The sequence below is a fragment of the Phascolarctos cinereus genome, unplaced genomic scaffold (genome assembly GCF_003287225.1).
Source record: "Phascolarctos cinereus isolate Bilbo 61053 unplaced genomic scaffold, phaCin_HiC Scaffold_3;HRSCAF=262, whole genome shotgun sequence".
Lineage (NCBI taxonomy): Eukaryota > Metazoa > Chordata > Mammalia > Diprotodontia > Phascolarctidae > Phascolarctos > Phascolarctos cinereus.
In genome coordinates, this window is record NW_027555736.1 from 66,420,298 (window position 1) to 66,446,422 (window position 26,125).

At 43.6% G+C, this 26,125-nt stretch overlaps 1 protein-coding gene across 2 annotated transcripts; it reads left to right on the forward strand.

Annotated features, from left to right (window-relative positions):
- Nucleotides 1-5,289: 5,289 nt before the first annotated feature.
- On the forward strand, nucleotides 5,290-25,970 carry HEXA (hexosaminidase subunit alpha). 2 transcript variants are annotated; one of them, XM_020996880.2, is made up of 14 exons: nucleotides 5,290-5,687; nucleotides 12,381-12,470; nucleotides 13,451-13,516; nucleotides 15,089-15,135; nucleotides 16,002-16,112; nucleotides 16,958-17,059; nucleotides 18,627-18,759; nucleotides 19,430-19,610; nucleotides 20,748-20,831; nucleotides 21,316-21,388; nucleotides 22,877-23,060; nucleotides 23,310-23,400; nucleotides 24,329-24,433; nucleotides 25,710-25,970. In XM_020996880.2, the coding sequence occupies exons 1-14, from the start codon at nucleotides 5,387-5,389 to the stop codon at nucleotides 25,771-25,773; spliced, it is 1,632 nt and encodes a 543-aa protein (XP_020852539.1). In that variant the 5' UTR covers nucleotides 5,290-5,386; the 3' UTR covers nucleotides 25,774-25,970. The 2 variants fall into 2 exon arrangements, with proteins under 2 accessions (XP_020852539.1, XP_078007012.1); XM_078150886.1 differs by lacking the exon at nucleotides 24,329-24,433.
- Nucleotides 25,971-26,125: the final 155 nt, after the last annotated feature.

Sequence of the window (26,125 nt, forward strand, 5' to 3'; positions counted from 1 at the left end):
ACTGGATTTCAGTGGGTCAGGAAGAGAGTGAGGCTGATCACTTTGTCCAACTGTGCCTCACTTATATCCAATTTACACACAAGTTAAGACATTACCTATGACATCATTGGTTTTCTTCAAAAACAAAAGACAAACAACAACAGTCTAAGTAAGAGGAGATCAAGAAACTGTGGATGACAAAAACAGCAAAATTTAGTAACTGACTGGATATGTGCAAAGGAGAGTAAGGAGTCCAGCCTGGCACTTTAGTTATAAACCTAAGAGACTGGAGGGAGGAATAAGGAAGTTTGGAAGAAGAAGGGATTTAGAGGGAAAAAATTGAGTTCTGACTCTGAGTTTACGATGATGTCTGTAGGACATCAAGGTTGAAATGTCTGTAGGCCGTTGGTGTTGAAAGGCTGAAGCTCAGATAAGATAATGGGGCTAGATATTTAGATAGGTGCATCATTTGCAGAGAGATGATAATTAAACTTGTGAAAGTTAAATCAGATTATCAGAGAAAGTAGAAAAAGAAAAGAAGAGGGCTCAGAACAGAGCCCTGAGGAGCACCCACAGTTAGAGGGCATGAGACCAAATGCCTGCTTACTTGAACATATATCACTGCCAATCATTTGTCCTACTCCCGTGTGTCTTTTCTCTAGGTGCTGGATATCCCCCATCTGGCTTTGCTTGCCTACCCAGCTGAGTCCCAGTCATGACTTTTTCCTCCTACACAAACACCATTTAAAATCTTTTCTTGCTAAGTCATTGGCCATCCTCAAAAACAATGATAATTTGGAAATGGTTTCCTTTAGTGTGACATTTTCCCATCTGCTAGCCAGTAACCAAAATAGATTTAAACAATGATGTAAATGGAGCATTGACAAAGGTTCTCAGGAACATGCTGGGTTTGTCTGAGGCAAGTCAACTTTCAATGTTTATAATGACTTTATCATTAAGAACTGTTTCAAATGTCACTTTCTGTGGCTCACTAATTTTGTAACCTTGGACAAATCACCTAACTTAGTCTGTTTCATCATCTGGAAAATGATAATAGTGATCCAGATTACCTTACAAGATTATTATGAGGATTGAGTGAAATAATAGATGCAAAATCATTCAATAAGTTATAAAGTTATAAAAAAAATTAGTAGTAGCAGTCATATTCTACTAAAGTCTTATTCTAATGTCCCATTGTCACAATTTCATGAAACATGTGAAAAACCTGGGTTTATTACCAGACAAATGAACAAGCACGTGGAACCCTATGCATGTGCAAAGAGTTCACAATCCAAACAGAAGCTTGCATATTTATGAGATTACAACAAAGAAGGGAGGAGAAATAACAATCCCCTCCTACATGGGGTTAGGGTTAGGGTTAGGGTTAGCAGGAGGAAAAGAGCAGTGAGGATGGGGAAAGGACTAATTCCTTCCAAAGGGGAGGAGAAATCATGAATAAGATGGCAAAAACATTCTTTTCTCTTGGGAATTGCTATGCTATGAAAATATGATGGTCTGCTTACCTACAAGGGTCCCAGCTACATAGACTGATAAATTGTGTACAGATTGACTGACGCCTGTCTTGACTCCCAAAGGCCAACAGGGAGTACAACTTGGGATGTAAACAACACATTATATCAGCTCAAAGTGGACTTCATCCTTGACACATTCAGGACCTCTTGCATACTCTGGATCCAGTGTCTCTGGAAAATATGGCAACTCAAGAAGACAAGTTCAGGGGACCCCTTAACACCATCATGGCACAGGGCTGAACTTTGGCTCTTGAAGGCTATGCTCTCTGGCAGATAAAACCAAGTTGGAAAGACCATGGGTACAAGCCCAATGATGAACTACGTACCCACAGTCTTGAGTCTCATTCTACCAGTTTAGGGAGGTTCAGAGTCACCAATCAATCAATAAGCATGAATTATGCACTACTCCTTTCTTCACTCCATTTCTACTCTCCAGAATTTTCTCCTCACCCTCACAGCCTTTGCATCCTGGGGATGCCCGTCCCCCTGAGGCTCTTTTCTCTGATTGCTAAGTCTATGGTCAGGTCATGAATTCATGAGGTGTCCAGGCCATCCATGCTCACTCTTCTCCTAACTCACTAGACTTTTCTCCTCCTCCCACCCTCCAGATCACTTTTATGTGTTGTTTGCCCCACTAGGATTTAAAATCCTTGAATGCAGAGACTGTCTTTTTTGCTTGTAATTGCATTCCAAGTGTTTACATACCTGATACATAGTATGCACTTACTGCAGCTATAGGGCACAATGGATAGACCACCAGACCTGGAGTCAGGAAGCCCTGAGTTCAAATCCAGCCTGAGACACTTAGTAGCTGAGTGACCCTGGGTAAGGCACTTAATCCCATTTGCCTCAGTTTCCTCATCTATAAAATGAGCTGGAGAAGGAAAGGGCAAACCATTCCAGTATCTTTGCCAAGAAAACCCTAAATGGGGTCACAAAGAGTCAGACGTGACTAAAACAACTAAAAACAACAAAATACATTTAATAAATGTTTTATTTTTTTATATCTCTCTCTCTACCTTGTGTCAGGCACTGTGCTAGGAGCTAGGAACACAAAAACAAATGTGAGATAATCCAGGTCCTTGAGAAGCTTACATCTACTACCAGCATTTTTATAACCAGATAATGAATTCTTTTTCGGCTACAGCAACTCAAGGACTAAAGAAGCTGAGATGCACATCAGCAGAAAGAGTAACATAGATCTTCTGAAGTATTTCAATTACCGTACCCTCATGTATGGCCTTATGTCTATCGTTCAAAGACATGAACATTGGCATGGAACAACTTTTAATCTGAACCAGACCTACAATACAACCTTCTTCCCAAGGGCTTATGATAGAAGTGGATAAAAAGTGGCCCAGTTAATGCTAAAGTCAATACCCTGCGAGGCAATATATATCACTAGTGAAATTAACAATCAAAATGTTTATTGTTGTTGTTATTCAGTTGTTTTTTCATTTGTGTCCAATTCTTTGTGACCCCTTTTGGGGTTTTCTTGACAAAGGTACTAGAATGGTTTGCCATTTCCTTTTCCAGTTCATTTTACAGATGAAGAACTGAGGCAAATGGGGGTAAGTGATCTGCTCAGGGTCACACAGTAGTGTCTGAGGTCAGATTTGAACTCAAAAAGATGAATCTTCCTGACTTCAGGCCAGGCACTCTATCCACTGCACCACCTAGCTGCCCAATCAAAATGTACAGGGTATCTATAAACCAACAGCTATCAGAAACTTTAGCCAGAAGCATGATAACGAGGCAAGTTCATGGCCAGGTGCCGTATACTGAATTTCCCAGGCATCAGCTTCCGTGCAAAGGTCATGCCTATTATATCTGATAAGGAACTAAATCTATTCCCTATGAAAGTACAGAAATAGAATCAGATTTTCAGAGCTGGAAGGAAATATAGAAATCAACTAGGGGCATGGCATGGGAGGGGAAAGATACAATAAAAACGGGATAAGGCCAGATTTTGTGTGGGGATCCAAAGGACAGAGGCAAGGTGACGGCAAAAGCCATATTCTTTTTCCTTGGAAACTGCTAGACCATGAAGGTATAATGATCTCCTTATCTACAAGATGTACAAGCCTAGTACAGACTGTCTGGTGCCTGTCTTGACTCCCAAGGACACACAGGAGTCCAGCTTGGGATGCAAACAACAAATTATGTCAGCTTGGGTGGGGTTCATCCTTGACACATTCAGGGCTTGCTGCACGTTCTAGCTCCGATGTTTCTAGAAAATATGGCAACTCAGAAAGACAAGTTCAGGGGACCCCTTAACAGTTGTTAACAATACATATATACACATATATGTGCATGTCTGTATATGTATATATGTATTTGTGTATAGGCATACACACATTTATATATCTCAGCATAGTGCATGGTACATAGTAACAATGAGTCCCTATGCCTCTAAGATCAAATAGAAAATGCTCTGTTTGGTATTCAAAGCCCTTCATAACCTTGCCTCCGCCTACCTTTCCTGTCTACCTTACTCCTTGACATGTATTCTTCAGTCCAGTGACACTGGCCTCCTGATTGCTGCACAAACAAGACACTCCATCTCTCAGCTTCAGGCCAGCACGCAGCACAGTGAACGGCACTTACTAGGCACTTAATCGATGCTTACTGATTGATTAATAGCTAGCATTTATATATTGTTTTAAGGTTTGCCAAGCGCTTTACAAATATAATCTCATTTTATCTTCACAACAACCCTTGAAGGAAAGTGTTATTATCGCCATTTCACAGATGAGGGAACTGAGGCACATAGACATTAAGTGACTTACCCAAGATCACAAAGCTAACGTGTCTGTGGCCAGATCTTAACCAGAGTCTTCCTGACTCCAGGTCCAGGATTCTATCCACCTCTACACCTAGCTGCCTCTTAATTAGTTACATAATAAATGTATTTTCATTCATTCATTCATTCATTCATTCATTCATTCTCACTTCACTTTGCCTCACTTCACATGTCTTCCAATTTCTCTCCATATTCTTTATATTCATCATTTCTTGTAGCACAGCAATATGCAACACTATTTAGCCATTCTCCAATCACTAGAAATCTAATTTATGTACAATGCTTTGCTATTACAGGAATTATTGCATATAAGTGGTTTTATACACGCGCGCAAGCGCGCGCACACAAGCACATCCCTTTTTTTACTTTGATCTCCTTGGGAATCCCTGGGGTCAGAGAGTTTGGACATTTTATTCACTTTCTCAGCATAATTCCATTTTTTCCCCAGAATGGTAGGACCAATTCAACAGCTCCACCGACTGTGCATTAATGTGTTAAGACCCAAAACTAATGGCACCAGACAGTCACCTAGGGGAGGAAGGACGGGCTCCACGGACCCTAAGACCACCCAGACCAGCGGCCTCCTAGCTGTTCCCCAGCCCGGAATGCTCTGCTCCTCACCTCCACCTTCTGACTTCTACGAGACTCAGCCCAAAGCCCACTTTCTTTAGGAGCCCTTTCCGGCTCCATGGAGAGGCAAAGTTACTGCCGACCCTGTTCTGTTCCCTAGGTCCAAAAGCCTTTTCTTTCCTAGCTCCAAACAGCCGAGCGCCTCCCACCCGCCTTCCATCAGGAAAGCGTCTGCAGCTTCGCAGTAACCCGACCCCAAAGTAACGGGTTGAGGACACGCCCCCTCCTCCAGGCCGAGGCTGGGCAGAGGGGCGGAGCCTCCCGAGGCGCGCAGGCGCGGTCGGCCAGGCGCCATCCAATCCCGTGGAGAAGTCTGCTGGGGTAGTAGCCTGACCTCGGAGCTCACGTGATTCTCTCCATATTTTGCCGGAAGGCTGGAAGGCTGTGGGGCTTCAAGCGTCCCCCAGCTGGGCGGTCTCCCCCATTGGGCGCTCGGTCCGCGATGGCCCGACCGGGGCACGTCGGGGCCCTGCTGCTGCTGCTGCTCCCGCTCCCGCTTCTCCTGCTGGCGTTCAAGACGCCGGCCCAGCAGACGGAGGAGTTGGGAGCCTACGTGTGGCCGTGGCCGCAGAAGATCTCCGTGTTCCCCAATCAGACCTTCGTCCTGACCCCCAGCCTCTTCCACTTCCAGTACTCGGCCGCCTCGGTAGTGCAGCCCGGCTGCTCGGTGCTCGACCAGGCCTTCGTCCGCTACCGTGGCATCATCTTCGGGCCTGGGCCCTGGGTCACCCCCGACCAACCAGGTGAGCCACCAGGGACCCCTGCCCCTCTTCCTTCTTCTGTCCCCTCCCCCCGACCCCACACGCAGGTTTCCACCACCCTCATCCCTGTAGCCTCCTAGATCATTGCCCCTTCAGCACCTCAGCCTTCAGGGCCTCCCACTGGCTTCACGCCCAGTCTTACAGGTCGTCTTCAGCACCTCTGACTTCATTAAGCGCCTACACCTGTGCTAAGCGCTGGGGAGACAAAAAAGAGGTAAAAAATAGTCCCTACCCTCAAGGAGCTCTCAGTCTATTTGGTTCGGCCCTGAATGATTCCAAATACACTTCACCCAACTTCCCCACACACATACACATAGCTATCGCAGGAAGCCCTGACTGTAGTTCTTCTGACTGGTGTCGGCTCACTTCTTCCCCGTTCGGATTCAGATTCATTCTTTCCAGCTCCCTTCCTCTCTTCAGGTTCCTAACTTCTGGGATCCACCTTTACAGTTATATTTCCTGCCTCTCCTGTCCCTTCTCTTTATCCCCTGACTAGCAGAATGGACCAGAAAGACTGTAATTACCAAACTCAGCCGCTTTCCAGGAGTGTACATTCCAGGCTGTTTTCTCCCAACTAGCAGCCAAACCATTCAGCCAAAAAAAATTCAGGAAACAAGTGATTTTTGGGAGATTCTTATATTAGTGGTCAAGTGTCATTGTCGTCCTTACTTAAAATTGGTCATAAGAAAATCACAGAACCGTTATCTCAGTGGTTGCACCTATCAGGGAGTCTTAAGTAATGTGAATAATATACGGGAGGGACACACCTTGTTGGAGAACTTTTAAGAGTCCAGTGTTATTTTGTAATCAGCTAATAGGAAACACAAGGTCTTTCCACACTGTCACTTAGTCTTGTTACTTTGGGAATTGTAGTTCAGGTTGGTACATGACACTAGAAATTCCATGGGACCACTTCCTGTTGAAAAGAATTGACCATAAGACAGAGCCATCTGGGAGTATTTAGTTACCAGAGCACCGATGTACTGAAGTTCGTTACAAGCAAAAGTTTCCTCTGGGATGGTTTTACCCATACCATGGAACCTGAGAACAGTGTTATGGCCAAGGCACCAATGTACTTGCAGAACATTTACTGTGTATCCAGCCCCATGCCAAGGATTTTGGAATAGAAGACATAGCCCTTCTGTTTTGAGAAACTTAAAATCTTGTTGGGAAGAAAGGATAGGAAAGCAGTATTTAAATTATTGCAAAACAACATATCTAAATAAATACACAGCATTTGCAATGAAAATGCAGACTGATGTGAATTGATTTCCTAATTACTCAAACAAGAATGAGGGATCAAAATCTTGGCAAATTATTTATTAAGTAAAGTACTTGGAGAAAGGGAATTTTGATCTGCTTTTCAAGGAAGTAATGGGCATGAAAAAGAAAGGAGTTTGAATGATGGCCAACAAATTGGTTTGGGTAGTATGGGCTGCTCGTGTAAGATAATAGAGAAATAGAGAGGGAAAAGTTGAGGAAACCAAGTAAGAGAAGTGAGGTGAAGGTTGGCCATAGGTGTTAGGCAGAAATTACTAATAATGATAGTGGCCAATATTTATGTGCTGCTTTAAGGTTTGCAAAGTGCTTTACGTATACTTTTTTTTCTTTTAATCCTCATAATCTTTTGGATAGGTGCTTTATCCATTTTGCCAATGAGGAAAGTGAAGGTTGGAGAGTTCAAGTATACCTGCAGCTAGTAAGTGTCTGGGGCAAGATTTGAACTCAAGTCTCTCAGACTCCAACTATCCACCATTCTATCCATCACTTTCCCTAAGTATTATGTTCATGGAAGATTATTCCAGCAGCCACACACAGCATTTCTTTGAATGAGGAGGTGTCAGTTTGATAGAGAAGTTAGTAGTGTAAAGAGGAATAGAAAACTGATCTTTTAATTTAAATTCCAGAACTTTCTTAATTAGCTCCTGCTTCACCGTAACAGTAGTTATACTGAATAAGTAAATTTCTAATGTTAGGAGCCTATTCAGGAGAAAAAATGCTATTTTAGAACTTCTAATACTTAACTATAGGTTAAATGTGAAACATAAAACTTTAGAGGTGACATCACAGAAATAAAATACACAATTAATTTGTGTGGTGCTGATGAAAGGAAAGTTGGGGGCTCAAAAGAGACTTTTTGTAATAAGGTCAAGAGAACATTAGCTTTTTGAGATGAAAAATTGAAACATTAAGAACATACTGGATCAGCTTTAAATAAAATAGTGTCTCTACCTTTATGGAACTAACAGCTTAGTCCACAAGCATTTCTCTTCCCTTAACCTCCATTTTAGTCCTTAGTGAAAAAACTATAGCATACAAGCAGATACATTTTGATAAGTTTTCCAGTTAGTATTGTTTGTACCAGTTCAGGAAAAAAAGGCACTAAATAAATGTTTATTTAATCTTGAGATTTGGATAATACCTCTTCTAATTAAAACTTTTTCCCTTTTCCATAGTTTTACCAGATAACTGGAAATGGAAAAGTCAGTTAACAGTGGAGAAGTGCTACATTATGTCCTGCATAGTCACATATGAAACACAAAATTAAATCAGAATCCAGCTTCTCTTAACTCTTCCTGATGCTATCCATCTCTTTTATTAGATTGAGTTACTTGTCATCAGGGAATCACAAAAACTGATTTTAATGAGAATGACCAAGACGTTGAAGCAAGCTGCTTCTCCAGAAAATCATAAAATCAGAATATTTTAGAGTTCAAAGGGACCTTGAAAATTATTTCATCTAAATCCCTTATTTTACAGATGTGGAAATTACAGCCCAAAGAGACTTAAGATTTGTCCAAGGTCACAAGGTAGTAAGTACTAGGAGCAGAGATTCACATGCAGCTGTCCGGATTCCAGGGTCAGCACTTTTTCCAGTATACTATATTGCTGTGACTGTTTCCACTAATTTTCCTTTTGAATATAATTCCTATGTTGGTTTTCTTGTGGCCTCAGGATACAGCTATATATTTCTGCAAAAATTCAACTGAATCAGCCAAGAAAAAAAAATCAACAATTTCCAAGTTAAAATACAGGTAATTAAAGTAACTGCGTAGTTATCTTGATTTGTGCTGTCACATCATTAAGATATTATAATAAAAAAACACATTATAACCAAGTATCACCCTAAGTAAGAAATAAATATAGCTGTAATGTAGGTTAGCCAATCCCCTGAAACTAGCCCACCATCTAGTTTGTCTTTGTTCTTTATTCTTCAGCCTTACAAGTTTGCCACTCTTCTCAATCCCAGATGAAAGTTTCTTTCATGAAATGGCAGTGTCTTGCAAGCAGCTGTTCAGACAAAAATAAACAGAAAATAAAGACATTGTAAAGCCTTCCATGTAACCAAAAAAAAAGCTACTGTGGTAGGAGCATTAAAAGTACAAAGTGATATGTAGCACTTATACGATAGCTCACTAAGAGGCTAGTGCTCAGTCCAGTTGCTTGTCAGTGGTACCCACATTTATAACAAGGAGCCATCTGAGTAATATTCTACCCAGCCACTTCTAGATCACAAAGGTACCACTGGCCCTTGGCTATTCTATTTCTGGATTCTTCGAGGCACTGTTCTCTTGTTGGTTATATTCTTTAAGTTCTTGGAGGAGTGGAGTGATTTAGAAATTGAACAAGGCTCCCTCTCCAGTCATTTATCCTCTGCCTTCCATATGCTGTGCTTGAGTTTTGCACCTTTCCGTTGGTCTGTTCCCCTGGGGAGATGGATTGTTCAGTCTCTAGCAATAGATAGTAGTTGGAAGAGGAAGGATAGTTATTTTGTTTTACTAGAGAAACAATGTCCAGATTCTTCTGAGCTATCATCTCTAGCTAGGTCTTAAATTAGAGACATGAGGAAGATAGTTGATTCATCTTCCTTCCCATTCCTCTTGTCCTTGCACTGATTCCATATATGCTTAACTGTGGCTTGATCTATTCCATTCTCTATTCCATTCTCTATTCTGCTGCTCCACCATCTGAATGAAACTCCACCACATCCTTCTTCACTAGCTATGTACTAACTGGAGACCCCAAGGGGCCTTAGACGGATTAATGTGTCGGGTCTTTACTTTCTGTATCTCTTAGCAAGCCCAAGTGGTCTTCCCCTGCTTTGTGGAGAATGTTTCTTTGTGTTTTTCTGATCTTTGTAAGTACATATCTCCCACTTATAATATGATTGGTATGGGACTAATTACCCTCTACAACATTATTTTACACAAAAATGTGAATAACAATAATAGCTAACACTCATTTTGCACTTTACCATTTACAGAACACCTTATTGTGTTCTTTTTTTGATCCACATGACAACCTGTATGATGGATAATACAAATAACTCCATTTTACAGATGAACACAGTAAAACCCCAAAAAGTTGGAACTTGTCTGCTTTTTGCTTTAGAGATAGTATTGAAACACAACACCCTCTGACTTCAGATCTAGTGTTCCTTCAAATTAGTGGTATTAGGCTGCTCTGTTTATCCTTTTTAAATAGAGTATGGCAAACACAGACAAAATTCTTTTCCTACCATCTTCTGAGTAAAATCCTTTTGCATCAGATAGCCTATATTTTTTTTTTACATCTCTTCAACTCCACCTCTGCCACTTAAAACATCCTGAGGGCAAGTACAGTCATTTTTCTTATAAAGCCCTGTGCTGCTCTAAATCTGTGAACCTCATGTGAAGAAATCCAGGAACCAGAAAAAGGAAGCATGATGGAAGGATATAAGAGAAGCTCAACAAAAGCAGAAACAGAAGTGATAAATCTCCCTAACCCACCTCCCCAACAAAAAGAGGTGCTTAAAGAGTTCCGGAAACAAATCATAGCCTGAAATGGAAATGGGTTGTAGTAGTGTGTGATAGGAAACCTTGGGTTATCCAAACATCCCCTGAAGTCCCCTCTCTGGCAAAAGCAGAACAACTGATATTTCATGACTTGCCTTAATGATAATTTCATCCTTCAAAAGCAGTGAAAGCACCAAGGGGAACTTCTGCCATAGACCTGATCTCACCAAGGAAAGACCAGTTGTTGGAATGGAAATGATGGAAGCTGTGTGGGGAAGTCACCACTCAATTTTAGAATTTGTGATAGATAAGAGAGATTCTAAGTGGAATCTTAACACACATCTTAGATTTGGAGGAAGCAGGTTTCAGAGAGTTCAGAGAAAAGATAGATTAGATTCCTATGGATTAAAATTTAGCAAAGGAAATAATCCCCAAGTGATATATATACTGGAACAGAGGTCCTATCTCACAAATGAAATTCTGCAGGTACAAAGAGGAATTATTCCAATTTAGAGGAAAAGAAATTGGCAAAATCAGAAACTGTGCAGGCACAAGGAACTCATTGATGAATTTAGATTTTTCCAAAGACACAAAGAAAAGCAAAAGAATGAATACAAAATCATGGCAGATTCCTGTAACAATCAGAAACTTAGAACCCACTGAAGACTTATGAGGAAAGCTAAAGACAACAAAAAGACTTTTTAAAATCTATTTTGGGGGAAAGAGAAGAACCAAAGACGGGGTCACTCTTGGGAGAAGTGGATGAGAAAATGGAAACGGAAGGGGGAGTGGAGGCTGAGTTGAGGACAGAACAAAAAGCACTGATGAGTCAGTTGAAACATTAGGTAAGTAGGAAGATAGTAAAATAAGAGATTATCTAGTCACCTTTGATTTTAATTCAAAGTCCTCATGCAGATGGACTACAGCATCTTGGGATACAACTTGGTAGCTGATTGGTAAATTTTCATCTGTGATTTAAGGGGCGAGAAAGAGAAAAAGAGGAAACGACAAGGAGAGAGAGAGAGAGAGGAGAGGAAAGAGAGAGAATTGTTGGCAGGAAGATGGAGGAGCGATCCTTCAGGGTTCCTTTCTCTTTAGTTGACTCCAGCATCTAGCCTGAAAGTTTTATGCTCCCTTTCACCACAGAGGATGACTTTCTGAGCTGTGGCTTGTGTATCAGAATCTTATGTGGCCTAAGTTGGAGACGTGTAGACAACCTATCTTGGCTGGAACTATGCTACAGTGGAACAGCACTTTTTGAGGCGGTGTGTTACAGTGGGAGGAATACTAGGTCTTGAATCAGAAGACCTAGGTTAGAATCCTGTGTCACACCCTCCCTGGGCTATAGTTTCGTCATCTATAAAATGAGATTGAACCAGATGAGCTCTGAGGTCCCTTCAAATTCTAGGTCCACAATCCTGTGGTCTTCCCAGATGCTGGCCAATAGTATATTTGAAGTCCTGTTGTCCTGAGCTGGTCACTAGACATGGCAAAACAAAACAGATATGACCCTTGCTATAAACAAGCTTCCATCCAGAACACAACGTGTAGAATAACATTATCATAACTGACATTTGTTTAAGTAGTTTGAAGTCCACAAAACACTTAATGAATAATCTGCGTATGTGTAGGGGATACACAGGTGACAGAATAAAAAGAATAAGTTTATATAGCTAGTCAGTGAAGAAGACACATGGTCCAAGACTAGGCCCTTTTACTGGAGGAACCGAGACCCTTACTTAGCCATGTGTCCCTGGGCAAGTCTCTTAATCTCCCTGAGCCTCCATTTCCTCATCTATAAAAAAGGAGGGGATTAAATTAGATGGCCTCTGAGGGCCCTTCCAGTTGTGTGTATTATGTTGGTGTGGGTGAGATTCCTGAATTTCATCTCTCTTTGCAGGACTGAAGCAAAAAGTCAAGAGTTCATTGGAAGTCTTTGTGGCTGTCCCTGGATGTGACCAGTTTCCTGAAATGAACTCTGTGGAGAATTGTAAGCACAGTCCTTGGGTTGTATATCTTTCTTGTGAAAGTCAAAGTTTGACAGCAAGAGCAGATAGCTCAGCCCTGCCCCTAAAAGATTTCCCAGCTATTGAACCAATGAGCCATTCCCCAGGAAGCTGTCAAAGCACCAGAGGTACCACAGCAGGGGGGTCAGGTGTACAGAGTATGTCCTTACCGTCTTTGAAGGCTCATGCCATCTCCTTATTGCCTTAAATGCCAAGGAACCAAAGGTAGGTGAACTTTGATGTTACGTGAGGTTTTGGCTTAGAGTCTTCCCATGTAGAAGAACTGTGGCAGAGAGTTTCAGGCTCACCCAAATGGAATGTCTTTTTGTAAGTAATGATAAAGTCCACAGAATACCTCTGAGCCTTAGCAGTTTTTAGTCTCTAAATTAAACAAAAAATCTGATCTGTCTTTAAATATGACAGTCAATGAATGGGGAGTAGTGAATTGGAGAGGTTTGTGGGGAGGGAGGGTAGCATGGTAGTGCATCCTGAATCTTTCTCATCCATTATAGCAGCAAGCCATTTTATATTTCATGATGAGGTTTAGCAGGAATTCCTGTCCCCAAATAGGAAACCAAGACATTATTAAGCATCAGAACCTGTCAAAGACAACAAAGAAAATTATAGTAGAACCCATGATCACACACACACGCACACGCAAGCACCCATCACCTACTCATCTGAGGCTCTCTGTGACTACTGTGGCAGATATTTACAAGCAGTGGCTAAATATTTCTGTGGCCCATTCGTGTGAGGCCACGTTGTTTCAGTTTCCCGAATGCCATGATCCTACTTTCCCCAGCAAGAACCCCCAGAGCCAAGCTACTGGTCCATAACTGTCAGAGCTGGAAGCTTCACCTTTGAAAAACAAAAATGGTTTGGGTTTATTTTCATTTGAGACAGAGGTGCAAAGTTTAGTTTTTCCAAGCCTAACCCGGCAAAGCTCTTTTTCTTATCATTTCAGACACCCTGACCCTCAATGATGACCATTTCATCCTGAAAGCTGATACTGTCTGGGGAGCTCTCAGAGGTAATGGTACAGAGGCTCACATGAAGGTGGGAGGATAAGGGGTTGGGTGACCTTGATTTTTCATTGATTTGTTCTAATGGGGATTCTCTGTACCTGACTGCTAGGTCTGGTGGTTGGAAGGATTGGAAATTAAGACCTCTTAGGAGTAAAGCAAATGAGCCAGCTCTCCCAGGGGGACCAAATGAGCTATTCACAGGTTTCCTCTCTGTGAGATATGTCCCTCTGTATACAAAATTCAGACACCACAGTAGCAGTTTCTCTTCTAGAAAAGCCTCTTGTGAAAACAATTAAGGATTGTTTGGATGGAGGGAGCTTTAGTAATAGTAAGATAATAAAAACTAGCAATTCCCATTTATATGAACTAGTGTGCTACAACGTTTCCACAGCACTTAAAGTTCAGCAGTGCCAGCATTGTTACCTCCTTTTTATAGATTAGGAAACTGAGGCAAAGAAAGAGTAAAGGGACCCAGCTGTGACTATAATGGTCTGTAAGCACAGAGCTAGTCTGGTGATGCTGAATCCAGTGCTTTCCCAGGGTGCCGAGAAATAAAGCCAGCAGCTTCCTGAGGCCTTGTGTCACACACACTTGGAGATGCTGGGCCTGGGTCAACATCAGGATAGATGCAGAAGGAGAATAGCGTGGGGAGAGGTGCTGTACTCCCTGCCCCTGACATGACTCCTCTTTTGAACATCTGGGTTAGAAACAAAAAATTGTTTTTTAGTTGTTTTGAAAAAAATAAATAAATATAGTGAAAAACAAAACTTCTGAATCTCTGGCATTCGAGGGTGATCTTAACTCAAATTCATTCAACATATATTTATTTGCCACTTTCCTATTTAGATACAAGATCCTACACTACACACTGTGGGAGATAGAGAAGTGAAGAACACATAGTCCCTAATGATTACAGTCTAGTTTTATATTAAACTCTAAAGTATCCTAGGGGCTAGAGAGTTGTTAAGTTGCTATAGGATCTCACAAGGCCCATTTTAATTGTAAGAATTCCATGGTTTTAATTCCCCAAAGAGGCAGTTTTTATCTGTTTCTTCCCCTTAGTTGCCCTCTTCTTCACTAAGAGCTCAAATCTGAAAATTTGAAGAGATTCCAGACAATACAAAGCTTTCTAAGGTGGCCAGCCTTGCAGGCTAAGGAAAATAACACCAGGCCTCTCACCTCCTTAGCTGGATGTCAGATATCCCAAAGAAGAGACTCCAGGCAGAGCTAGGGCTTGTTAGAGACCTTGCCAATGTCCTGGCCATCCCACACAAGCATTCAGTGACACATGGTGTCTGACAAAAAATGGATAAAATGAATGGGTAGATGTAACTTGTTTCAATTAACTTCTCTCAATTATCTCACTATGGATCAGCTAAATATCTCCACATTCATTAGAAGTGGTTGTTGGATTATCTGTCTCCCTGAATTTTCAAGGAAAATTGAGCATTGACCTTATCAACCTCTCTTTCCTTGCCTAAGCATCACACCCTGCAACACTGGGCACCATTCTAGGTTGGGGCAGTTTCTTCCCTCACTTCCTCCAGCCCTCACCCTGCCCCTCTGGTTCTCCACAGGCCTAGAGACTTTTAGCCAGCTCATTTGGAGATCCGCTGAGGGTATGGTGAGTGTGTGTCCAAGTGACTGAAGGAAGTTCACCACGTAATGCCTTGTTTCTATCATAAGTTCTTTCTGGATGTCAAGGGTGGTATGAGGCATTCCCAGCTAGATAGGATTTGGGAGGAAGTACAGAGGTTAGGAATGTGGTTGGATTGTGATGAAATGTCCTTATTTGATAGAATGAGGTTGCCTGAGATAACTAGAATTTGCCTGCTCCCTAGGGCATAATAAGCCATGTCAACTAAAAGAAAATAGAAGTACAAGCATTCAAATAGAAATAAAAAACTAGAGGGATGTTTTGTGTGGCTGCACATGTATAACCTGTATCAAATTGCTTGCCTTCTCAAGGAGTAGGGAGAGAATTTGGAACTCAAATTTTTTTATGTTAAAAAGTTTTGTTTACATGTAATCAAAAAAATAAATTTTAAATAATGTTTTTTTAAAAACTAGAGGGAAAAGCTAAAGTTTAGTGGTCAGCTTGCTTTCGTGTGGCCTTTGAGTGTAGGGTATGGCTTTGTAGTGACTGTTCCTGGAAGACAGTGCTGGGCCTAGGTTCTGGGCCTAGGATACATCCAAGGACAACTTCACATGTTGGTAATTATGAGATAGTTAGCCAATAAATATTTATGAAGCTCTTACTATATGCCAGGCACTATATTAAGTAGTGAGCAAGAAAGCACCACAGAGTAAACCAGGAAGGACCATGGGAAGGCCAGGAAGATCAGGGATGTGCTCTTGTCCAAAAGGGTATATTTGACTACCACTGGCAAAGTTCTTCTTAGCCCCCTAGATCTCTTCTTAGGGACTGTTCATAGACTTTGGGAGTGGGGAATAAGTATCATTGACACATTCCATGTTTGTTCTGCTCAGTTCTGTGTCAAGTGGACAGAAATTGTAGACTTTCCCCGATTTCCTCACCGAGGCTTGCTGCTGGACACATCTCGTCATTACCTGCCGCTGCAGGCCATCCTGGAGACACTGGTATGAATTCTATTTCCCCACATTGGGATCCCAAGGAGTTAGTGTGGCAGGCTTTAAAAGCCCTTCCTGAAACATTTGATTTTATGATTCTTCACTAGTCCCAGAGAGGTGACCTGCTTGGAAAACTCCAGAGTAAAGGAAGGACAGAATTCAAGCTTTGGTGACTACTAGCTCAATGCCCAGTGGGGAGAAGGAGTCAACATTGGGATTCCTTAATCAGTCATAACTAAAGACTCTGGTCCTGATGATTAGAAGCATCTGCTTGACTGACCTTGGCCTAACTGTCCTGAGGTTCATTTGAAGGTCTTGCTTGATCTCTCCAGGCCTCCTCCTCCTCCTCCTTCTTCTTCTTCTTCTTCTGCCTTCCCCATAACTGTGCTTAGATGGAACCTCGGGAGTTCTACCTCTGTTCTTTGCCTCTTGATATATATGAAGTCCTATCACACCTCACCTGGCAAGATAAAGTGGGGCTTTGGTGTTGGCTCCCCTCTTGGGTACAAGAGCACAAAGGTGGTAGTCCCTGTACTTTGCTTGGGTTTTCATGGCCCCACTTGGGCCAAGCTGGCTCTTTCCAAGTCTCCTTTTTATTCAGTGTTACAAAACCATAAAGTCACATGCTTTGGCCATAAGAGAGACAGCCAGAGAAGCACACCCCAGCAAGAGGGGCAGGGAGTTGTGTCCAAAGCAAAACAGACTCAGGATGGGCTTTTGAAGTACTGGGACTGGGCGGCAGGAGCCTGTTTTCTAATGCTTCCCCACATGCTCAGCGAGTTATCTTGGGGTGTTTGTGTGTCTGAGTCTCACCATTGGTAGGGGGGAAAGTTTTATGTATGTTCTGCCCCCAGGATGTCATGGCATATAACAAATTCAACGTGTTCCACTGGCACATAGTCGATGATCCTTCTTTTCCATATGAGAGTATGACTTTCCCTGAGCTTAGCAGAAAGGTATGTTTTATTCTATTCCTTCCGTACTTGTGGGTGGGGATCACCAGGCTTCTTTGCAGGGCCTTCATACTGGGAATGGGAACCGAGTATTAGTCACTTGTAGCTTTGGGTAGTGGAAAGAGGACTGGACTGAACCTTCAGGTCCTCATTGTGTCTTTGGGTGACATTTCAACTTTCTCATCCTCAATTTCCTTATTTGTTAAATGGTATGTGAAAAACACTTTGAAAAAATCAGGAAGGGGCAGCTAGGTGACACAGTGAATAGCATACTGGCCTTGGAGTCAGGAGGACCTGAGTTCAAATCCGGCCTCAGACACGTAACACTTACTAGCTGCGTGACTCTGGGCAAGTCACTTAACCCCAACTACCTTGCTAAAAAAAAAAAATGTAACTCAGACCTTTGGCAGTATTAGGATAGTTGGAGGGGGAAAAAGAGTAGATATAGATAGATAGATAGATAGATAGATAGATAGATAGATAGATAGATAGATAGATAGAGGTCACAGGGTGAGTTGAAGATGATGGGGTGATATCTGGTGAATAAAATTAAGGGGTGAGAGATGATTATACTAGGAGAAGGAGAAAGAGTAGAATGGGGTAAATTATCTCACATAAAACAGACAAGAAAAGGCTCTTACAGTGGAGGGGAAGTGGGGGAATGTGGGAGGGAATGAGTGAATCTTATTCGCATCTGATTTGGCTTAAGGAGAGAATAACATACACACTTAATTGTGTATGGAAATCTATCTTACCCTATAGGAAAATAGGAAGGAAGGAGATAAGAGAGCTGGGGGGTGGGGGGGAGATGATAGAGGGGAGGGAGTAATCAGAAACAAACACTTCTGAGGAGGGACACGGTCAAAAGAGAGAATAGAATAAATGGGGAGCAGGATAGGATGAAGGGAAATATAGTTAGTTTTTCACAACATGACTACTATGAAAGTGTTTTGCATGACTACACATGTATAACCTGTATTGAGTTGCTTGCCTTCTCAATGAGGGTGGGTGGGGAGGAAGGGAGGAAGGCAGAAAATTTGGAACCCAGAGTTTTAAAAACAAATGTTAAAAATTGTTTTCACATGCAACTGAGAAATAAGATATATAGGCAATGGGGTATAGAAATCTATCCTGCCCTACAGGAAAATAGAAGGGGAAGGGGATAAGAGAAGGAGGGGCAGAGACAGAAGGGAGGGCAGATTAAGGGAAGGGGTATTCAGAATGCATGCCGTCTTGGGGTGGGGGGAGGGACAAGATGGAGAGAAAATTTGGAACTCAAAATCTTATGGAAATGAATGTTGAAAACCAAAAATAAATTAAGACAAAGGTTAGGGACTATAAGGATGTGAGATATTGTTTTAATTGATTTTTGTCACTGATCAGTCACTCTTCCCTCGTGTCCCATCTGGCACTCTTGTCTGAGTACAAATCTTGGGGAAGATTCCATCCTTCTGTCCAACTTCTGCTGCTCAGGCAGTTACAGTGAAGGTGGGGTAAGCCCATGTGCTGGGCCCTGGGAGTCCATCTGCCTCTAGTGAGAGTATAATAAGGGGCTGTTTATGTCTTTCAGGGATCCTACAACCCTGCCACCCACATCTATACAATTGGAGATGTAAAGGCAGTCATCGAACATGCCCGATTGCGAGGCATCAGAGTCATAGCAGAGTTTGACACACCCGGACATACTTTGTCTTGGGGAAAAGGTAAGAATGGGGAGGAGGGGAAAGTCAGAAGGAAGCCAAGTATCTTCTTTTCAATTCTTGCCTTTGCAGTGTGTTTTTAGTATATAATTCATAAGCAAAAATGTCCTACACTTCAGTTTTTCTTCTTTTCCTGATGATTTTACCCATTTGGAAAATTGGAAGTGTAAAAGGATGTGGGATAGGGAAGAAATATGAGATTTATTTGGTTTGAGTCAGTGAATCTCTTGATGTTGCTAGTAAAGCCCGCTTGGGTTTTCTCACTCAACTCAAGCATTGGTCTCCTGCATAATTAAAGAAGCAAAGTGCCATATGTCCTCAGAAGAGGAGCTATGGAGGGGAGACTGTATCCTAAAACTCTTTTCTAAATGCCCAGTAGATGTGAACCTCTTGGGAAGGAATAAGCATTGATTAAGCATCTACTATGTGCCAGGCACTAAGCTAAGCACTTTACAGACATCTTATTTAGAAGGCTGCAGCAAGTGAGCTCAGTGCCACATCAGTGCCCCATCAGTTTAAGTTCTAAATAGGTGGACTGTTCTGATTTCCTGTTTAAGGTAGAAATAAGCTATTACAGTACAGCCACAAATAATTGATCAGTAGAGCTATCCTCAGGCTAAGGCTGGTGTCTCTGTGGGCCAGTGTGACTGTGTGTGCCTCTCTCCTGTCCTAGGTATTCCTGGATTGCTGACGCCTTGCTACTCAGGGGCCACTCCTTCTGGAAGTTATGGCCCAGTGAATCCCATCCTCAACACGACCTATGAGTTCATGACTTTATTCTTCCAGGAGATCAGCTCAGTTTTCCCAGACTTTTACCTTCACCTTGGAGGAGATGAGGTTGATTTCACCTGTTGGTATGAGCCCTCAGGTCATCCCCATATTCCTCTTGATTTAATAAGTCAGAGTCAAGGAACAGCAGTATCTTGAGCTCTTGGCTGGGGGAAGATATTTAGAGAGGGCCTTGTGTTCCTCTCCGGTATTACTTGGGGGGTTTAGGGGTAGGAAGGGAGGAAATAGGAAAGTTGAGATGGTGGAATTCCTTGACCACTCAGAACCAAGTTCTCCAATCTTGATAGAACCCATCACGACACCTTATTCTCCCTGCCTAGACTCCCCACTTAGGCTTATATCCCTCCCCAGTCCAGTACACACTTTTCGCTCTAGCGTCCCTTTGCCTCAGTGCTTCTCTCCCCTCCACAAATCGTAGAGACCAGAAGGACCAGTCAGAACATTAACTGAGCTTCTCCTGTGTGCCTAACTCTTTGCTGACCAAAAAGGGGGGGAAAAGATTTGATATTACTCTAGTTGAGATAAAAGATCTAACAGCACCACCAAATGATACAAGCCCTTGTATATTTAAGAGCAGTGTGATGGGATGTAAATCATTGGCTTTAAGAGAGCCAAGAAAGGAGAGAAGTAGTTGGGCAGGTAGAAGAAGTCTTATGTGGGGCCTTGCAGGAAAAGTTGAATTTGGAGAGTGGTAGCACAAGGAACCTGAACAAAGAAGTAGACAGAGGCATGAACATAGGGTATGCTGGGAGCAACTTAAGGTTTACTGAGAAACAGCACTGGATGTGGAGTCTGAAGGCCTGGGTTTGAATCTAAGCCCAGCTATGTAACACTCGTGTAACTTTGGGCAAGTCACCGTCTCTTTGGGCTTCAGTTGCTTCATCTGTAAAAGAGGGAGTGGGACTAGACAGTCTGCGAGGTCACTTCAGGCATTAACATCGTCTGATCCTCCCTTAGGGAAGCCAGGGAAAGGGGGCTGAAGCCATATTGTAGAAGGCCTTCAATGCCGTGTGAGGAAAGGTCAACTAAAAGCATTAAGACCATGGCATAGCTCTCCTGCAGTCTTCAGTCAGGCCCAGGGGCTGCCTTTTGGTTCTCTTTCAGGCTGGCGAGAGAATAGCAGGAAATTAGGTGACTATTCCCCATATCCCCAAGGTTCTGGAAATGTAAGAAGTGGGAGAAATTGGTTTCCATTCTTGCAGGCGATCCAATCCGGGTATTCAGGCCTTCATGAAGGAAAAGGGCTTTGACCGCTATGAGAAACTGGAGTCTTTCTACATTCAAAAGTAAGGATCAGGGTGTATTTACCTCTTCCTGAAGTTGGAGTATGGGTGCAGGGGAGAATAATCTGGGGCCCTCCTAAACCCCAGGCTTCACTTTTAAATCTCCTGTCTCCTACTATAAATTGTGTCTTCCAGGCTCCCTCTACCCTCCAGTCTTCACATTTGAAAGTGAAAAGTCTTGCCACCCTGAGCACTCCCCACCCACTAAAACAGCTCTCCCAGGCGCTGCCTCCTGCCCTCTTCCGGTGTTCTCTCTCTTCCACTCCCCAGCTCATTATTGGCCAAATTTTGATGGCCTACCCTGGAGCAAGGAGAGGAAGTGTTAGGGATTTCCTAGGGGTTCCTCTTCCTCCGTATGTCCAAAAATGAAATTCCAGGGGTCCTCTGCTGGACATCGGGGGACCTCCAGCCATTCCCAGAAGAACTTTGACCTGTTCTTCACTTGTTGCGGCATTAAGTTGGTTTTGTTGATTTCTTTCTTCCTCAGGCTACTGAACATTGTATCTTCCTATAAAAAGGGCTACATAGTGTGGCAGGAGGTGTTTGACAATGAGGTGAAGGTAAGAGATGGAGGAAAAAGAAGGAATGAAGGGGTTTGCTGTCTTGGTCCTATAAGACCCTGGATAGGTGTTAGTGGCTCCATTTTTCTGGTCCTCCATGCCCCTTGCTGCTCCCAGTATCACTCGGGGCCCCAGAGGCTCTGAAGAGAGGAGGTCTTTGCCTGCACTCCAGTACTACCTCCACAGTGATGATTTTCCCCAGATGCCCGGCGTTTCATTTTTAATGGACTAAAGACCTAGAACCCCTTCCCATGAAGGAGTCCTCCCAGCTTTATTTTCTCCTGGGATATTTCCAGAGGTGAGATCCCACTTGACCCAAACCTTGGATTTCAGAGAGGTGGGAACAGCATTTCTGCCTCCCTGTCCGTATGTTCCCTCCCAACCTGAAGGACTTTCTGTCCTTACAGAGCCTCTCAGAACTGCTGGGCTTTGGCTGTTGTATCTGGGATTAAGGTTTCCTGTGCCTTCAGAGACAACCAAGTGAGGCAGTGAACAGAGCCCTGGACTTGGACTCAGGCAGACCTGAATTCAATTCCAGCCGTAGACACTGCTAGCTGGGAAAACCTGGGCAAGTCACTTAACCATTCAGCTTCAGTTTTCTCATCAGTAAAATTGGGATGATAATAATAGCACATACATGACAGGGTTCTTGTGAGTATCAAATGAGAGAGCATATTTAAAGCACTATATAGATATGAGCTACTCCTGCTATTATTGTTGTTATTATTCTTATATTGTGCTGAGAATGAAGGGCTGGCAAAAGTCTCTGCTTCCTGTAGCTCAGTGACATGGCCACGTATCTCCAGGAACATTTGGAGACACTTGGACATTTGAGCCGCCCTGTGGTGGGTGTCTCCCACCACCCACACCCTGTGGCCTATTCCCAATAGGGTGCAGTTGGCCTGGCTCTTTGGCATTTAGCTTTGCTTCTTTGACCCCCACCTGTCCTCCTTTCACCACACATCCCCACCAAAGTTTTGATATGCGGTTAGAAAAATCTCCCACTCTAGACAGGAGGGACAAAAAAAATGTGGTTCAGAGTCCAGTGTCTTCTATATTCCTGCCTCCATCCTCTAAGCCCAGGCTAGTACACCAGGGCCCCTCAGCACTGGAAGGAGATTAGCACAGGTAAGGATGAGGAGGGGTATCACAGTGATCCCGTCTGAGGTCTGAGATTTGGAAAAGAGAGATGTCCTGGCCTATCTGACATCTGGCAGCCTTTGCTGAGATATAGCGAACGTAGCCACTGGGTACCTAGGGGCCCTTGGGCCTGAGGCTCTCTAACACAATCCCTTCTTAGGGTCATGGTTTTGCAGTGAGGTGTAGAGGTAGGGACATTAAGGATGTTGAATAGGTTTTAGTTCTTTTGGGAGGGTTTGTGTTTTGGCCTGTATGAAGCTATGAGTTCTTGTGAAAGCGACTAGGTTCTTTCCCCTAAGCAGTAGGTAATGTTACCCCCCAGCATGTCTTTTTGTTTCTTGTAACCAGCTGAGCCCAGACACAGTGGTGCATGTCTGGAAAGAATTGGAAACTTTACCGTATACCAAGGAAATGTATAATGTCACCAAGGCGGGGTACCATGTCTTGTTGTCTGCTCCCTGGTACCTGAACCACATCTCCTATGGGCAGGATTGGCAGCAAGCCTACAAAGTGGAGCCCCTGAACTTTGAAGGTGCGAGAGTGTGGAAGGGAGGATACAGGCCACTCCTTCCCTGAGGAAGTCCCTGGAATCTGTCTTATAGAGTAAATTTGGAGAATGGGAGTCCAGAGAATTTGGTCTTGAAGGGGGTTGGAAAATAAAAATCTTCAGCCTTTCTTAAAGCTGCCCACAAAGAAATCTTTTGTTGAATGACACTTTCTCCTGTGGACTTGTTCTGGGTCCCTGGTGTTGCCTTCGTGCTGAGAGCTTGTGTTCCCTCAGGCAGCCCTGAGCAGAAGTCTCTGGTGATCGGGGGTGAAGCCTGCATGTGGGGCGAATATGTGGATGTGACAAATCTGACCCCCAGACTCTGGTAAGTAACGAGGGGAGGAAGCAGAATGGGCTGGAGAAGAGGAAGGGAAGGGTGGGGAGTCAGTAAAGAGCAGGTGGGAAATGAGGCGTTCGTTGGGGTCAGCACAGTAGGAGGGGTGGGATCACTTCCAGCATGCCTGGGCTGACCCAGACTTCTGATGCCCTCCAGATCTTTTCTTCTTCCTCCTCTCATCTTCCGGACTATTGGTCAGAACAAGTGTTAGCTTCAAAATCCCTTCAGTCTGTATAACCTGTCTTGTCTTGTCTTATCTTAACATCCTGGGGTGGTGGTTCAGACAGATAGTGCAGCTCATTTGCCCAGAGTCCATCAATGGCAGAAGCAGACCCCCAGCCTCTGGCCTCAGGCAGGCCCTAGGTGTTCACTGCCCTTGGCTTTTCCCAGGCACTCCCAAAGTCCTGTCTCACACCCAGTTAGACTGTGCTTGACTACCTGCTGCTGCTGCTCTGGGTGCTTAGGAGCCCCATGACCCCAAGAGGGGGACATGATGCAGGAGAAAGCTCACAAGCTGTGGAAGCAGAGACCTGGATTCAAATCCCACCTCTGGCCATCTGATCTGGGGCAGTTCCTTTAGCATCCCGTCATCTCAGCTTCCTCATAATGAGGGAGCTGGATTCCATGGCCTCTGATCTCCCTTCCTGTGACCCTCTAAACCCCTTATGTGCCATTTCTCCCAAGACCTTTTTCCCATTTGTCTTCTTTCATCCTCGAGACAGCGCAGGATTGTTAGAGAGATGAAATAACCAATTCTAGGTCACAGTATGGTAGTGGTTCAGCCATAAGACTCTTATCCCTAGCGCTACCCTGGGCACATCAGCTTACCCCGTCGCTGCTCCAGTCATGTGCACAGTGTGTCCTCACAGCCCAATTGAGAAGTCTGACGAGGGGCTGGATCTGTGCCCCCTTCCAGGCCCAGGGCAGGAGCTGTGGCAGAGAGGCTTTGGAGCAGCCAGGCAGTGCAAGATGTGACTTTGGCATATGACCGACTGGCATACTTCCGGTGTGAGCTGCTCAGGTAGGAGGGTCGGGAATTGTCACCTGCACCTTCATCTCTGGCTTTAACCAAGCCAAATTATTGAGGAGTTGGAAAGATGGTACTCATAAATTCGCCTTTTTGCTTTAGCTTCAAATCGATGATGTGGATTGGGAATAATGCCAAAATTCCTGAGAGACTTTTTGTAGCCTATTTGCAGTCTGTCTCTTCAAACATGCTTAAATTAGGTTGTTTTCAAGAATTTTTTGCAGGAGGAAGGAGATTCCTTGAAGCCAAGAGTTAGTCTCCCATAACTTGTTCGTTCCTAGATTGATTGCACACCTAGCCAGGCAGATGACTGATTGTTGTAGAAAGCCCTCTAGGGCAGGAGTAAGATCAGGTTTCCAGTCCAGCCACCGGGATTTTGAGCACATAACTTGTCTCTGAGCCCCAGTTTCCCACCAAAAGAAACAAGGTGATTAGACTAGATGATCTTTAAGGTCTTTCAACTTTAAACTTATTGAGGCTTATGTATCTGAAACTGAGGCCCTGAGCTTTTAGATCACCAAGTCACTATGAATCTGTGGCCCCTGACTTCAGTTTGTTCTAGTACCTTCCTGCTCAAAGCTGACACTTCTAGTTGCCCAGAGAGGCCCGTGATGACTCCGGCAAGCTGGCCTGAGGTTGTCCGTGGCATAGCCACCATCACCTCCTATCCTAACGGCCCTGCTGTGATCACAGTGTCTTCACACTCTCTATGCCTGGAATGCCATCCTTCCTAATCTGGAGCTCGAAGGATCTTCAGCTTCTTTCCATGCTCAGCTTAAGTGCTCTGTCCTGTGGGCACTCTTCTGTACCATACATTGAGGAGCGCTCTGTCACTCCTAAAATTATCTTGTTTTTACCTTCTTCGTGTACGTGTTGTAGCCAACAGTAGAAGTTCTTGAGGACAGGGACTGTTTTAGATTTGTATCCCATCTATTGCACATAGGCACATAATAAATGATTGTTGAATTGAATTGAATGGCTCAGTACCAAAACATGCCCTTAGATGCTGATGAAATATCCAGCTGGTTGAGTTCTCCAGGGCCCTTCCTTACTCCCCTCCTTTCCTTCAGCAGAAGGTTTTCAAGGGCATAGGATGAGGTCCTTAAAATCATTGGGTTCAATGCTTATTCTGGAGAAAGTTGATGAGAAAGGGAAGCTAAAATGATGCAAATCTCAAGCATCTTTTCTGTGCATTGTTCTTCCTCGTGACTAGTCTTCTCTCTCCCCTCCATCCCAAGTGACCCAGTTTCTCCTTTTTGTCTTCTTACAGACGAGGTGTCCAGGCCCAGCCTCTCTACGTAGGCTACTGTGAGCATGACTCTTTCCAACACTGAATTGGAAGCAAGGTCGTCCTTGAACTCACCCTAGATATTTTGATCACCCAGGGAACTTGGGTCATGCCAGGCTGGCTCTCTAGCTTAACCCAAGTGTTGAACAAACCTCCATGTGCAACCCTGAGGGCCCCCTGGTGGGGAGGGGGGTGGAGGTCATGCTGTGATTCACGTACATTAAAGGATTTTGTGACAGATTACTTTTGTGGGCCTATAGTTGTGACTGACTCACTAATCAACCATAGTAGCTCCAATTCAGACAGCAGTTCTACTATTTCTCCTCTAACCCCAGGAAAGTATTTAACAATACTTGCATGTGAGCACTTTGGTGGCTCAGAATGAATCTTCCCCTGAA